This window comes from Heptranchias perlo, chromosome 35 (genome assembly GCF_035084215.1).
Source record: "Heptranchias perlo isolate sHepPer1 chromosome 35, sHepPer1.hap1, whole genome shotgun sequence".
Classification (NCBI taxonomy): domain Eukaryota; kingdom Metazoa; phylum Chordata; class Chondrichthyes; order Hexanchiformes; family Hexanchidae; genus Heptranchias; species Heptranchias perlo.
In genome coordinates this window covers 12,076,520-12,091,613 of record NC_090359.1, presented here as the reverse complement: position 1 = coordinate 12,091,613, position 15,094 = coordinate 12,076,520, and the positions used below count along the sequence as shown (strand labels likewise).

Below are 15,094 nucleotides of genomic sequence, written 5' to 3'. Positions count from 1 at the left end.
GTAAGAAGATCCTTTTCCAACAGGGGATTCCACCCCCAAGTGTCTGGCCCGGGTCAGCTGGAGCTGCCTGGGTGAAGTTCCTTACTTTTGTCATCTGTGGAGGACTGAGCCTAGTCAGCTCCGGCTATCTGGGAGAAGACATCTCCTCCCACTGCCAAAAAAAGAAAAAAAAGAAAAAAAAAAAGAGAAAAAGAAAAAAGAAAAAAAAAAAAAAAGTTTTTTTCTGAAACACATCCAATCGTATCACAACAGCGACTCATTGAATTGGAGTCAGGTGACTGCAGTGTATAAAAGGTGCTGGTTGGTGGGTAAAGTGATAGTTGAGTTGTTTGGTATCATGGGGGATTTTGTAGTGAGAGGTTTGTTCCCGGTGCTGGTGTTAGTTGGAGCGGTTTGTTGCTCTGATATTTGGCAACAGTTTAGAGGGCAGAGATTTCCATGGAGAAGAGTAAAACCCACCCCTGTGCCCCAGAGAGTCCCTCTCCCTGTGCCTCCCTTTGGTTCCCATTTCAGTGTGTCTGAGGGGAGAAGTCTGTCTCCACTGCAGACTGTGATGGTGCAGTGTGGAGAGCAGAACCTGCTGGTGAGGGTAGACATGGATTTATTTAGAACTAGGCACCTGATTAAAGCTGCTGACCTGACCCTGGGGACAGCAGGTTGTCGGCCAACTGGGATCCACTCTCAGAACCACACTGTCCTCTTTGACTATGGGCTCCATGAATGTGGTAGCAGATTGCAGGTAATGTGATTCCTCAACTCTTGCTCCAATTTCACTGTGTGGATTACTGCCCACTCTGAGCTCATTAACATCAGGTGAAATTCCAGCCACTGAGGAGATCCCTGAATGAAATCAGCGTATAAATTCTTGCCCACTGTTAAATATCACCCTGTGTGAAACTACTTTCTTTATATTGACATGTTAATCTTAGCTTTATATTTAAAAAGAACTTCAACTTGTCACTGAGGGACTGCATCTTTCTTAAATGGGTCATTACCACTCTCTAACTCTGAGATTCAATTCTATTGACCTGGAACCTTCACCTACATTTCTCCAAACTACTCTGTTCTCTTGTGCCTCAATTGATTTATCTTTTCCGTGCCTTCTCGTGGATATTCAGGCCTGTTGCCTCAACTTGTAGTCAATGAATGTTCAGTGTGTGAGTTCCTGTTGAGACTGCTCTTAAATGATGAAACAAGTGGAATAATAATTGTATCCCAATGTATTAAAGGGGAACTCCACTTTTGGTTGTTACACCTGCCAATCACCTTGTTTTAATGGACACAGTTTTAGAAGTGATGTGTTTTGTGCTCCATATCAGGGGTAACTTGAAGCCCCTTAAGGTGAAAGCTCTAATCTATATGGGAAAGAATGCTCATCAAATCTGGCAGTGCCAATCATTTCAGGGTTTCTGACTGCAGGCCTGAAGTCCCCTGTAATAGAAGGTGGACTGAGCAGAGTAACAGAGGCTGCTCCAGACAACTTCTGCCAATGGTGGAGCTACTTCAATCATGTGTCATTGAGGAGCAGCTAAAACCCCTCAAACTGCTGCTTAACAGGGCAGGAAAATGACCAGAAATAGCTTTTGTCCAATGAGACCAGCTCTTCATTCCTTAACCTGATGTCTTTCAGATGGCTGGAGATTTCCTGGTCTACACCACCCACCTGAACCACACCCCAAATGCTCGTGGATCTGTCATTGTGAGAACTAATGGAGCCATCATTCCCATTGAGTGCCACTATTTTAGGTAAGAATCTTTCCTCTGTGGCAAATAAGGTCTACAGCAGGTGCAGTTCTCTGAAGTTGTCCTGAAATTATCTACTGTCCTTCCAGGAAGGGCAATGTGAGCAGTGACCCTATCAAGCCCACCTGGATCCCATTCAGCTCGACCAAGTCTGGAGAAGGGCTTCTGTCATTCTCACTGCGTCTTATGAACGGTATGTGATGGGTGGATGGGGAGTGCTTTTCTGTCGTTTCCCACTGGGAGTTACACCCACTGTCTCCAACCCTTGTCCTCTTGTACTTCAGATGACTGGCTGACAGAGCGCACCTCGACTGTCTACTACCTGGGTGACCTCATTCACATTGAGGCCTCTGTTTCAATGACCAACCACATGCCCTTGAAGCTCTACATTGACAGCTGTGCAGCTGCATTGAGCCCAGACAAGGAATCCACCCCAAGATACAACATCATTGACTACCATGGGTAAGGAGCTCTCTGCTTTCTCCAGCTCGTTGTCTCAATAGGTTCACTTAATTCACTTTGTCCTTTTTAAAAAATCTTTCTTCAGTTGCCTCCTGGACAGCAAAGCTGAGGACTCCTTTTCAACCTTTGTGTTGCCAAGAGGTGAACGTGAGCTGGACAAACTCCAGTTTGACCTGGATGCGTTCCGCTTCTTTGGAGATGACCGTTCCTTGGTAAGAGGAAGCCAAACATTGGGTTCCCCATGTTGGGAGGAGGTCACTAAATAATAACTTGTATTGAATGTGTCCCTCAGATTTTTATCACCTGTCACCTGAAAGTTGCTGCAGTGGATCGGAGAGATTCCATGAACAAAGCTTGTACTTTCCAGAATATGTAAGTTCCCTCTCGTTCAGGGATGTGTTGATTAAAGGGTGATGGACAACCTGGTTGATGAACTGATTCTCTGGTTTAGCTGGACCCCATTGGAAGAATCGACCAATGACGTGTGTGCCTGTTGTCAACTGGGCAACTGCAGTGTCACGAGGGAATTCCAACTTGATTCCAGAGGAAGGAGGGATCTTGTATCTGGACCTGGTAGGACATTGATCCTCTTTATTGTTGGAGGTCACCCTTTACCCTCTCTAACTGGAATGTTTGATATTGCAGAGAGTGATGCTGAATTGAAGTGGGAGGGTGAGGCCTCACTTGGACCCCTGGTCATCCTGTATCCTGATGTGACAGACCTGGCAACTGAGTCCCTTAATGAGGTTGAGCAAAGGATGCAGGAGAGGTCTCCGGGTGGTGAGTTGGTTGACTGCTAGTTTCCATTTTCTCCTCAGTATTTCTTTCATTAACCATTGGTTTCTTGTTGCTTTTTAGGTGTGGAGTCTGAGGTGGTCCTGATCCTGGCCCTGACTGTGACCGCTGTCTCTCTGATCTCTGCTTCTTTGATCGCCTTGTTCCTGAACAGGAAACACAAGCAAACCCAGTTCAACTAGTTATCAAATGACCAATAAAGCAGTGACCACTTGTATCTTCTAATGACTGGTTGCTCATTTCTCACTGCATGTTGTTGACTGGAGACAGACAATGAGTGCTCAATAGAGTGTGAGTAACACTCCGCACTCTGTAACTAGTGGCAGAATGGCTGTTAATAGTGTATCCAGGCCCAGTCCGGGGATGGCTGCAGCAATGGGTGAAGGCTTGCCAGGCCCTCATTGTGCAGGTCAATGAACTCTGAAGGGACAGTGGGACTGGCCTGGGGTACTGGTGCTGGCTGGTTGACAGCCCAGTCATTCCCTTGGTGCTCTGTGGCCATTGATCACACTAATCCCCACACGGGCTCCAAACTCCAGTTAAACTTTCCTGTTTGGAGCTCATTGTCCAAACACCAATAGGATTGAAAGTCAGTGGACTTGGAACTCTCCTCCAAGATTGAAGATCTCGGCCCCTGGTGTGAAGATTCTTGTTTTGTGGGGGTGGGGCTCCAGGTAGATTTCAAATGCTCAGTGTAAAGGTGAATGTGGGGGGGTGGAGCAATTTTGTGCCCATCGGGTACAGGCACAGTGAGAGTGCGAGGAATGGGGAGCCCAGTGGTTGTGAAATTCAAATCCTGCAGAGTTAAATCACCTGGTTTTTTTTGTGAGCACAGATTGAAGTTTCTTTATATCCCCAGCTTCCCCTCAACAGGCCCCCAGGATTGTATTGTAAGTAGTTAGTCCGACTATCAGTTTAAATTATTGATCATTCACTGTATTTGAGGGGTTGTCATGGCAACAGGAGAAGGACATTTAGCCCCTTGAGTCCATTCTACCATTCAATGAGATCATGGTCAATCTGTGACCTAACTCCAAATACCCACCTTAGTCCCATATCCCTTAGATTTTTATTAAAGGATATCAATCTGATTTAAAATGAAGAGTTGAGCTGGCATCAACTGCCGTTTGCAGAAGAGTTCCAAACTTCTCCCACACTTTCCGTGTACAAGTGTGTCCTGATTCTAATTTCTAGTCTGTCCCCTAGTCACTAAATTGTCTGTTTTATGACATTTTTTACAGTGAATTGGTGAGGTGGATACAATTCATGTCTGGGACACCCTTGACTTGTGAAATACTGAATTTTGTTGACAAAATGGTGTTCAGATTAATAAGAGAATGTTAACTTTACTGAGCTGGAAGCTTTTTGACCCCTATTTTTATAGTGATAGGAAATGTTAAACCTCACTAGAAGACAGTCCATTCATCTGTAGAGTAAGTTCATTCTGCCCTCTTCTGACAGTTGTCTGATTTACATGTAAATATCGCAGAGAAACTTTACAAAGTGGATATCGGCCAGGAGAATTATTTTAGGTTTTTTTGTAACATTGTGAAAGATCCCAAGGCAGAAATTCTTCACTAAATCATTAGTATCTTAAACTACAGAAACAGGTGACTTTCCTCTCGCTCATCATATTTTTTTTTTCGTTCATGATGTGGGCATCCCTAATTGCCCTTGAGAAGGTGGTGGTGAGCTGCCTTGAGTGGCTTGCTAGGCCATTTGAGGGTGATTTAAGAATCCACCACATTGCTGTGGGTCTGGAGTCACATTGCGGCCAGACTGGGTAAGGACGGCGGGTTTCCTTCCCGAAAGGGCATTAGTGAACCAGATGCATTTTTACAACAATCCAGTAGTTTCATGGCCACCATTACTGAAATTATTATTTTTTTTAAATTCCAGATTTTATTTCATGAATTGAATTTAAATTCCCCAGCTGCTGTGGCGGGATTTGAACCTATGACTCTGGATTATTAGTCCAGGCCTCTGGATTACTAGTCCAGTAACATAACCACTGTACGCTTGTTTTTATATTTAATATTTCTGTTGCAAGGTCCCTATATGACCATTTAAAAATAATTTAAGGAGTCTGTCTCAACACCACTTTCTGAACGAGAACTCTACATTGTCCCCTCCCTTTCTGTAAAGGTTTTTTTGTTTGGAACAATAAACATATATCATTTGACATGTCACATTTCACCCTCTGGGTTATAGAACCATAGAAATTTACAGCCCAGGAGGCCATTCGGACCATCGTGCCTGTGCTGGCCGAAAACAGAGCTATCCAGCCTAATCCCACTTTTGGTCTTGGTCCGCAGCCTTGTACGTTATGGCACCTCAAGTGAATATCCAAATAATTTTTAAAAGCGATGAGGGTTTCTGCCTCTACCACCCGTTCAAGCAGTGAGTTCTAAACTCCCCACCACCTTCTGGGTGAAAAAATTCTCCTTAACTCCCCACCACCCTGCCAAATCCTTGTACCAATTACTTTAAATGTATTAAATATAAGACCCCTCTACTGAGGGAAATAGCTCCTTCCTATCCACTTTACCTGGACCCCTCATAATTTAAGCACCTCAAATAAATCCCCCCTCAGCCTCCTCTGTTCCAATGAAAACAACTCCAGCCGATCCAATCCTTCCTCACAGCTAAAATTCTCCAGTCCTGGACCATCCTTGTAAATCTCCTCTGGACCCTCTCTGGTGCAATCCCATCTTTCCTGTAATGTGGTGACCTGAACTGGACACGGGTTAAATTTATTAGTCCGCCTGTTCCCACAGGTCCCAGTCGAGTTTCTTCATTCCTTTCCTTGGTTCAATCCGTCATTCACCGATTGGGTTTATGACCGGTCACCACCTCCTGTGATTTCCCCAATTGGCTGCCCCTCTTCTCAGAGATTCTCTCGCTCCACAGACCACCTGCACTCTGTCGGTTCCACCAATCCGGGAAGCTTCACCTGTGATTGGATGAACTCGGTGACCCGGGCCCGTCATGGCGGCCGAATCTCCCACAATGCAGAGCGGCGGAGAAAAGGCCCCATCTGTGAGACAGGCCGCGCTGCACTCTGGGAGAATGTTCGCACATGCGCACATCACCCGCCGGGTGCGGGGGGCCGTTGCTGGGGGTGACGGGCGAGGCCTGTGAGCCGCTGCGGCCCTGGGCGGAGAATGGCGACACCCGCCGCCTCCAGTCTCACCGCCGACTCCAGTCTCACCGCCGACTCCCGTCTTTCGAGTTCGAGGCGCCATGAAACAAAGAAGAAAAAACTTCCGCCAAAACCGTGAGGATCCGCGCCTGGGCCCTGACCTTCTGCGGCTCCGCACACGCAGCCTTCGACCGCAGGCTCCTGACAGACATCAGGTATGGGCAGAGCAGCAATCAATAATCAATCACTCAACAAATCACAGCAATCAATCAATAACACCCAACTAATCAATAATCAATCACTCAACAAATCACAGCAATCAATCAATAACACCCAACTAATCAATAATCAATCACTCAACAAATCACAGCAATCAATCAATAACACCCAACTAATCAATAATCAATCACTCAACAAATCACAGCAATCAATCAATAACACCCAACTAATCAATAATCAATCACTCAACAAATCACAGCAATCAATCAATAACACCCAACTAATCAATAATCAATCACTCAACAAATCACAGCAATCAATCAATAACACCCAACTAATCAATAATCAATCACTCAACAAATCACAGCAATCAATCAATAACACCCAACTAATCAATAATCAATCACTAAACAAATCACAGCAATCAATCAATAACATCCAACTAATCAATAATCAATCACTCAACAAATCACAGCAATCAATCAATAACACCCAACTAATCAATAATCAATCACTCAACAAATCACAGCAATCAATCAATAACATCCAACTAATCAATAATCAATCACTCAACAAATCACAGCAATCAATCAATAACACCCAACTAATCAATAATCAATCACTAAACAAATCACAGCAATCAATCAATAACACCCAACTAATCAATAATCAATCACTCAACAAATCACAGCAATCAATCAATAACACCCAACTAATCAATAATCAATCACTCAACAAATCACAGCAATCAATCAATAACATCCAACTAATCAATAATCAATCACTAAACAAATCACAGCAATCAATCAATAACACCCAACTAATCAATAATCAATCACTAAACAAATCACAGCAATCAATCAATAACACCCAACTAATCAATAATCAATCACTCAACAAATCACAGCAATCAATGAATAACACCCAACTAATCAATAATCAATCACTCAACAAATCACAGCAATCAATCAATAACATCCAACTAATCAATAATCAATCACTAAACAAATCACAGCAATCAATCAATAACACCCAACTAATCAATAATCAATCACTAAACAAATCACAGCAATCAATCAATAACACCCAACTAATCAATAATCAATCACTAAACAAATCACAGCAATCAATCAATAACACCCAACTAATCAATAATCAATCACTAAACAAATCATAGCAATCAATCAATAACATCCAACTAATCAATAATCAATCACTCAACAAATCATAGCAATCAATCAATAACACCCAACTAATCAATAATCAATCACTCAACAAATCACAGCAATCAATCAATAACACCCAACTAATCAATAATCAATCACTCAACAAATCACAGCAATCAATCAATAACACCCAACTAATCAATAATCAATCACTAAACAAATCACAGCAATCAATCAATAACACCCAACTAATCAATAATCAATCACTAAACAAATCACAGCAATCAATCAATAACACCCAACTAATCAATAATCAATCACTCAACAAATCACAGCAATCAATCAATAACACCCAACCAATTCACAAGGGTGATACCAGAACTGAGAGGATGGAGTTATCAGGAAAGATTGAACAGGCCGGGGCTCTTTTCTCCAGAAAGGAGAAGGCTGAGGGGTGACCTGATCGAGGTCTTTCAGATAATGAAAGGGTTTGATGGGGGAGACGTAGAGAAAATGTTTCCACTTGTGGGGGAGACCAAAACAAGGGGTCATCAATATAAGATAGTCATTAATAAATGCAATTGGGAATTCAGGAGAAACCTCTTTACCCAAAGAATTGTCAGAATGTGGAACGTGCTGCCACAAGGAGAAGTTGAGGCAAATAACATCGATGCATTTAAAGAGCAGCTAAAGAAACACATGAGGGAGAAAGGAATAGCAGGTTATGCTGATCGGGTTCGATGAAGAGGCTCGTGTGGAGCACAACCGCCGTCATAGACCAGTTGGGCCGAATGGCCTGTTTCTGTGCTGTACATTCTATGTAATTCTATGTAAATTAACGGCACACATGCGCAGTGTGACCGTCACGCAAACATGGCCGTCACGCGGTGGATGACGCCACAATCCTTTCTGTGGCATCATGGGTCCCGTGATTGGCGGATTCTCACCTGGATTCAGGGTCAGAGGTTACAGACCGTCTCCATCCTCCACTCAGCGCTAAAGAGCCCAGCCGATGAACCCTGACTCAGGACCCTGACCCTGGAGATCGGCCCGAGGCCTCTTAAAGGGCCCTGCAGTGGCCTAGATTTGAGAGATGGGAAATGTGATTAGAGGGAAGGGCGGATCTTGCATTTCTCCAGCGCCTTTCACATCCTCGTGTCCCAAATCTTCATAGCCAATCGGGGGCTTTGGAAATAATGTCACTGTTGTAAAGTAGGCAACCATTTCTTGCACAACAAGATCCCACAAACAACAATGTGATAATGACCGGATAATCTGTTTTAGTGATGTTGGTTGAGGGATAAATATTGGCCAGGACACTGGGGAGAATTCCCCTGCATTTCTTCCAAATAGTGTCATGGGATCTTTTACAGCCACCTGAGAGGGCAAACGGGGCCTCGGTTTAATGTTCCATCTGAAAAACGGCATCTCCGACAGTGCAACACTCCCTCAGTACTGCACTGGAGTGTGAGCCTAGATTTTGTGCTCAGGTCTCTGGAGGGGAGCTTTAACCCACAACCTTTATGATTCTAGGGGTGAGAGAGTGATACAAATGAGCCAAGGCCGACACCGAGTACTTCAGAAGGGTCGTTAATTCTTCCGTCCCGTAACACGATGTGACTTTCTTCCACAGGAGAATTCGTGCCTGAACTTCCAGGAGTTTTGAGGAAAACCGCACCGGATTTGAAACAATCTGTTGGAAAATACTTGAGGCCGACTGGAAGCCTCTTTGGATGTTCACACGGCCGGGAGGCACCAAGACAATTCGATGAGACTGTGAAAGATGTCAAGTGAAATCAGGGACATGGCGAGCAACGGTGTGAAGGTAACTGGGGGATCCCCGGGGTAATGCCCAGTCTGTTCAGGTGGGCCGTTTAAAAGGAAATGGAACAGTGCAGGGGAGAAAGTTGTCTGGGGACCGGAAACAGAGGGTCCGGGTTAATGGGAGTTGCTGAGATTGGAGAAGGGTTGGAAGTGGTTCCCCCAGGGGTCAGTGCTGGGCCCACTTTTATTCTCCTTATTTATGGACCATTTAGAATTACATAGAATTTACAGCACAGAAACAGGCCATTCGGCTCAACTGGTCTGTGCTGGTGTTTATGCTTCACACGAGCCTCCTCACACCTCTCTTCATCTGTCCCTATCTGTATATCCTTCTGTTCCTTTCTCCCTCATGTACTTACTGAGCTTCCCCTTAAAAGCATCTGTGCTATTTGCCTCAACAACTCCATGTGATAGCAAGTTCCACATTCTAACCACTCTCTGGGTAAATAATTTCCTTCTGAATTCCTTACTGGATTTATTAGTGACTATTTTATTTTCATGGCCCCAAGTTCTGGTCTCCCCCACAAGTGGAAACTTCTTCTCCACCTCTACCCTATCAAACCCTTTCATAATCTTAAAAACCTCTATCAAGTGCACCCCCCCCGCATCAGCCTTCTCCTTTGTCGAGAAAAGAGCCCCAGTCTGTTCACTTTTTCCTGATAGGTTTAACCTCTCGGTTCTGGTATCATCCTAGTAAATCTTTTTTGCACCTTCTCCGGTGCCTCTGTATCATTTTTATATGAACCCAAGTGCCTTGTTTGCTTTTTTAATGCCTTATTAACCTGCTTTGCTACTTTTAATTATTTATGTCCCTGTACCCCTAAATTCCTTTGCTCCTCTACCCCATTTAGACTCTTATTATCCAAGCAGTATGCGGCCTCCTTATTCTTCCGACCAAAATGTACCACCTCACACTGATCTACATTGAAATTCATTTGCCAATTACACGTCCATTTTGCAAATTTATTAATGGTTTCCTGTATTTTGTCGCAGTCCTCTTCAGCATTAACTATACCTCCCAATTGGGTGTCGTCAGCAAATTTTGAAATTGTACTCCCGATTCCTGAGTCCAAATCATTTATGCAAATGGTGAACAACAGTGTTCCCAGCACCGATCCCTGTGGAACACCACTTCCCACCTTTTGCCAATCTGAGTAACTACCTTTAATCCCTACTGTCTGTTTTCTGTTTTGTAGCCAGCTTGCTATCCATTCTGCTACCTGTCCCCTGACTCCACAAGCTCTGACCTTGGTCATGAGTCCACTATGCGATACCTTATCGAAGGCCTTTCAAGGTTTTCTTTTACAGATATTTATTCACTTCCTTTTTAAATTCTGCTTCCCTCGGTGTTTCTGGTCAGACATTCCATTGTCCGAACAACCCTCTGCATCAAAAAGAAAACCAACCTCTCACTTCATTCTTTTGGTCTTAATTTGATGCCCTCCAGTTACCGACTCACAAACTGGTGGAAATAGATTTCCCTCATTTACTTTATCAAAACCCCCTCATAATTTTGATCCCCACTCTCAGATCTTATTTAAACTTCTCTGCTCTCATGAAAAGTTATGTGAAGACTCTCATCCTTGGGATCATCTTAGTGAATCTCTTCTGCCCCTCTCCATGGCCGCGACATTCTTACGAAAGTAATGCACCAAAAACTGGACACAATATTCTGACTGTGGCCTAACCAATGATTTGTCCAGGTGTAACATTAACTCTTTCCTTTTATACTCTATGCCCCTATTTATAAATCCTCGGATCCCATGGGGGTTTTTGTAAAACAGCTTTATCAACTTGTCCTCCCACTTTTAAAGATTTGTGTATCTGAATCACTAAATCTCTCTGCTCCTCTACTCCTTTTACAGTTTTACAGTATAGTGTCTATTTCCTCTCCTTATTCTTCTCACCTCACATCTCTCCCCATTAAATTCCATCTCACATCTACCTGCCCAATCTGCTCACCTGTCTGCCTCCTCCTGAAGTTGTTGACAATCCTCTTCATGGTTAATCTCACTCCTTATCTTTGTGGCAGCTGTGAAGGTCCAGATCATTTCTATCCACAGATATTGAGAAAAGCAATGGTGCCAACACTGACCCCGGGGATCACCACGGTTTGAACCCTTCCAGTGCAAGAAACATCTGTAAACCACAACTCCCAATTTTCTGTCCTTTACCCATCCCCTCTCTCTCATTTCTCCTCTCCAGCTTCTCATATTTCTATCCATCAGTTCTCATACACAAACAGACTCTCTTCCCCTTTCCTCTCTTTCATACACACAGACTGTTTCTCTCCCTTGTCTCCTGTATCCTCTCTTTTCCTTTCTCACTCTTATATACAAACACCATGGGGTCAATTTTAGGATGGCCGATCGGGTGCGTTCATGGCGTGGGGGGTTCCTAAAATTGGGGAACCCCGGAGCGGGTCCGGAGCCCGGCTCCAACCTGCCCACTTCTGGTTTCCCCAATGACGCGAATCGGTGCGTGCGCAGCCCCCGCGTGCGGGCCTCCCACCGCCAATTAAAGCCGGCGGGATGACAGTTTAGATAGTTAGGGAGGTACTTGAGGTCGTTGACACACCTCATTGGGAAGAGATTTTAGCAGGGATGTGATTTTGGACTCTCCTCAGCGTGTTTCCCATGCTGTGGGAAATACTCCCTGTTGTTGCAGACGTGTTTCAGTCAGCAGCCATTGGGAGATGCAGAGGATTCCTTGACAGTTGTGGGGAATACCTCATTCATTGCAGCAGGGCACTCTGTCACCTCAGACAAAGTTTTGTCTGCCACACCGTTGTCTCCACACTCAAAATTATTACATCATCCCCTAAACTCTGCTGTCCAAACACATTTGCCGACTTTGCGGACCCCCTCACACTCACAGCGTCAGGATGGGGGTGGGGGGTTCCATAGCTGCATTCATCACTCCATTGGAGGACGAGCAACATCACCAGCCTCGCCAGGCACGCCGTCCACCTCTGCCACATGGAGCGACACAACACAGTGCTGCGCAACAGGCACCTGCACAAAGTAGTCATGCAACTACACAGACACCCACTGTAGGGTGACCGAATGGGTGGCATCAAGGGTGTTCATGGAGAACCTCATGAAAGGGCCTTATTGGACAAGCCAGTCAGGAATGGCCAAGATGTAGCAGTAGTGATGACAATATAATATGTAATGTGAGTTGATCAGAAATCAAATATAAGTAAAAACCATGACAAACCCTCAAACACCCTTGTGCATCCCCTTCATGCTCACGACACGTTTGCCTTATGCTTCCAACTACACATACGTGATACATGCCCTGTAGCTGCAGCACAGGTAGTGGCAGGTGGGGAGAGACTGACCGTGAAAGAGATGCATGAGAGGGTGAGTATGAGACAGAGCCATGAGATTGTTTACAGATTGGGTTGAGTGGTAGTGGTGAGATAAATACTGGGGAAATGAGGAAGTGCATGTAAGATGAGGATGAGGGTTCAGTGGGTGTGAGGAGTGATGTGATTGAGAAGTGTTGGCAGTACAGAAGGAGATGTGGGGTGGGGGCGGTGATGTGGCAGACGGAGTGTCGGGGAATGAGTAAGAGTACTCACTTCGGCTGACCTGGTTAGGTCACTGAAGCGCCTCCTGCACTGTGTGCAGGTGGGCGATATGTTGGTGGTGCTGGTCACCTCCTCTGCTACCTTGAGCCAGGCCTTCGTGGTGGCAGAGGCAGGCCACTTCCTCCTGTCCGCCGGGTGGAAGATCTCCCTCCTCCTCCTCCTCCTCACCCCATCCAGTAAGACCTGGAGTGAGGCATCATTAAACCTGGGAGCAACCTTCCCCCTGGACTGCTCCATGCTGTAATTTTGCCTATTTTCTGCAGCATCAGTCAGTGGAGGATTGCCCCTTTTAAATCGGGCTCCTCCAGCTGACAGCCTATGATGCGGGTGTGCAGTCCACCCACTGTGCAGCTTTCCAGCATGAAACCCAGAAGCCAAGGTAAGTTGCTTCAATTTACTTACGACCACGTGCCAAACCCACATATTTCACTGGGTGGGTTACCCACGCGCCCAGTCGACCCCCCACTGCCAACCCTCCTCCCTCCTAATAGCGGGCCCCATATCTCCCTTATCCACCTCCAGACTCTCTGAGAATCTGTCTCACAGACTCACTCCCTCATACACAGACTCTCTGAGACTCACTCCCTCATACACAGACTCTGAGACTCACTCCCTCATACACAGCCTCTCTGAGACTCACTCCCTCATACACAGCCTCTCTGAGACTCACTCCCTCATACACAGACTCTCTGAGACTCACTCCCTCATACACAGACTCTCTGAGACTCACTCCCTCATACACAGACTCTCTGAGACTCACTCCCTCATACACAGACTCTGAGACTCACTCCCTCATACACAGACTCTGAGACTCACTCCCTCATACACAGACTCTCTGAGACTCACTCCCTCATACACAGACTCTGAGACTCACTCCCTCATACACAGACTCTCTGAGACTCACTCCCTCATACACAGACTCTGAGACTCACTCCCTCATACACAGACTCTCTGAGACTCACTCCCTCATACACAGACTCTGAGACTCACTCCCTCATACACAGACTCTCTGAGACTCACTCCCTCATACACAGACTCTGAGACTCACTCCCTCATACACAGACTCTCTGAGACTCACTCCCTCATACACAGACTCTGAGACTCACTCCCTCATACACAGACTCTCTGAGACTCACTCCCTCATACACAGACTCTGAGACTCACTCCCTCATACACAGACTCTCTGAGACTCACTCCCTCATACACAGACTCTCTGAGACTCACTCCCTCATACACAGACTCTCTGAGACTCACTATCTCACACTGTTGTACTCAGGTCCTCGGTCTCCTCTTTTAGACACAGATTCTCTCTCCCATGTCTTGCACAGACACCTCGGGGGATGATTTTAAACCCCAAGAATCGGCCGGTTGGGGATTGGTGGGAGTTGAAAATAGTTGTTTTTTTGGGTCGCAACCGCAACATTTTCGGACTTTGCATCCCCAATGGGAAGCCTGTACTTTTACACGCCGGCGCTCAACCCGGAAATAAAGCCGAGTTGCGGTCACGACCCAAAAAACTACTTTCAACTCCCACCCGCCCCCAACCCACCCGTTCTTGGGGTTTAAAATCAACCCCCTGCTTTCAACCTCCTTTCATACACCCTGACTTGTTCTCCCCTTCGCTCTGACACACAAGCTCTCTGTCCCTTCTTTCACTCATACACTGTCTCCCCTTCTCTCTCAGATTCTGCCTCCTCTTTTCTCTCTCTCTCACACACAGACTCTCTCTCCACCAATTCCATTATACACACAGACTCTCTCTCCACCAATTCCATTATACACACAGACTCTCTCTCTCCACCAATTCCATTATACACACAGACTCTCTCTCTCCACCAATTCCATTATACACACAGACTCTCTCTCCACCAATTCCATTATACACACAGACTCTCTCTCTCCACCAATTCCATTATACACACAGACTCTCTCTCCACCAATTCCATTATACACACAGACTCTCTCTCCACCAATTCCATTATACACACAGACTCTCTCTCTCTCTCCACCAATTCCATTATACACACAGACTCTCTCCACCAATTCCATTATACACACAGACTCTCTCCACCAATTCCATTATACACACAGACTCTCTCTCTCCACCAATTCCATTATACACACAGACTCTCTCTCCACCAATTCCAT

General features: G+C 45.4%; 1 protein-coding gene across 1 annotated transcript; it reads left to right on the top strand.

Moving 5' to 3' along the window:
* Positions 1–2,032: 2,032 nt before the first annotated feature.
* On the top strand, positions 2,033–3,207 carry LOC137302055 (zona pellucida sperm-binding protein 3-like). Its single transcript, XM_067971750.1, has 6 exons — positions 2,033–2,205; positions 2,291–2,417; positions 2,498–2,577; positions 2,657–2,778; positions 2,851–2,985; positions 3,064–3,207. Exons 1-6 carry the CDS (start codon positions 2,102–2,104, stop codon positions 3,180–3,182), a joined length of 687 nt encoding a protein of 228 aa, XP_067827851.1. The 5' UTR covers positions 2,033–2,101; the 3' UTR covers positions 3,183–3,207.
* Positions 3,208–15,094: the final 11,887 nt, after the last annotated feature.